Source organism: Penaeus monodon, chromosome 34 (assembly GCF_015228065.2).
Source record: "Penaeus monodon isolate SGIC_2016 chromosome 34, NSTDA_Pmon_1, whole genome shotgun sequence".
Lineage (NCBI taxonomy): Eukaryota > Metazoa > Arthropoda > Malacostraca > Decapoda > Penaeidae > Penaeus > Penaeus monodon.
In genome coordinates this window covers 34,610,442-34,611,070 of record NC_051419.1, presented here as the reverse complement: position 1 = coordinate 34,611,070, position 629 = coordinate 34,610,442, and the positions used below count along the sequence as shown (strand labels likewise).

The following is a 629-nucleotide window of genomic DNA, read 5'->3' as shown; positions in this document are numbered from 1 at the left end:
TACTACCTGATTATGCAAAGTTGAACAGAGTGGCTATAACTGGTTGAGATGTCAAGCACATCATGCATGGATGCAATGCAGTAATGCAATGACTGTTTGCCTGACAGATGAGTGGTGCCAGTGGCGGCACATACGGCAATGTTCCACGCCTCCATCACTGCAATGTGCACTCCTTCCTTTGTTCCAATCCACCTCTCCATCATCAGTACCAGGTATTATACTTTCTATCGTACATAGGAGGCAAGAAAAAATAAAAATGATACTCATGTAGAGTTTCAGGAGGCCTTGAGTCCCTGAATGCACATTGGGAGAGAATTTTGATTGGGGGGACTAATAGAAATGAATCTGCTGGTCAACTTCCAGATGAACGGAGGATGCCTTGGGCCCCAGCACCACTACGCGCCTATGGTGCCCCCGGGACATCACGCTGCCGGCCCTCTCCTGGCCCCACCTGGAACCCCCCAGCTGATGGCTGCCACACCTCAGCCCCCTCATACTCACACCTCCCTGTACAGCCAAGCCCCCATGGGAGTGGCTCCTCCTCAGGCCGTACCCACCCAACTCACTGCTGTTCCTGGACAGCTCTCGGCCGCACCACAGAGTCTGGGAGTGGGAGTACCCCCCCAGTT

The 629-nt window shown here is 53.3% G+C and overlaps 1 protein-coding gene across 1 annotated transcript in view; it reads left to right on the top strand.

Annotated features, from left to right (window-relative positions):
* Window positions 1–629, top strand: part of LOC119594784 (RING finger protein 44-like) — a gene marked incomplete at its 5' end in the record, with an annotated part of 10,988 nt that overhangs the window by 1,029 nt on the left and 9,330 nt on the right. Inside the window, 2 exon segments of the mRNA XM_037943877.1 lie at window positions 108–212; window positions 364–629. Of these exon segments, the coding sequence (XP_037799805.1) occupies window positions 108–212; window positions 364–629 (371 nt within the window).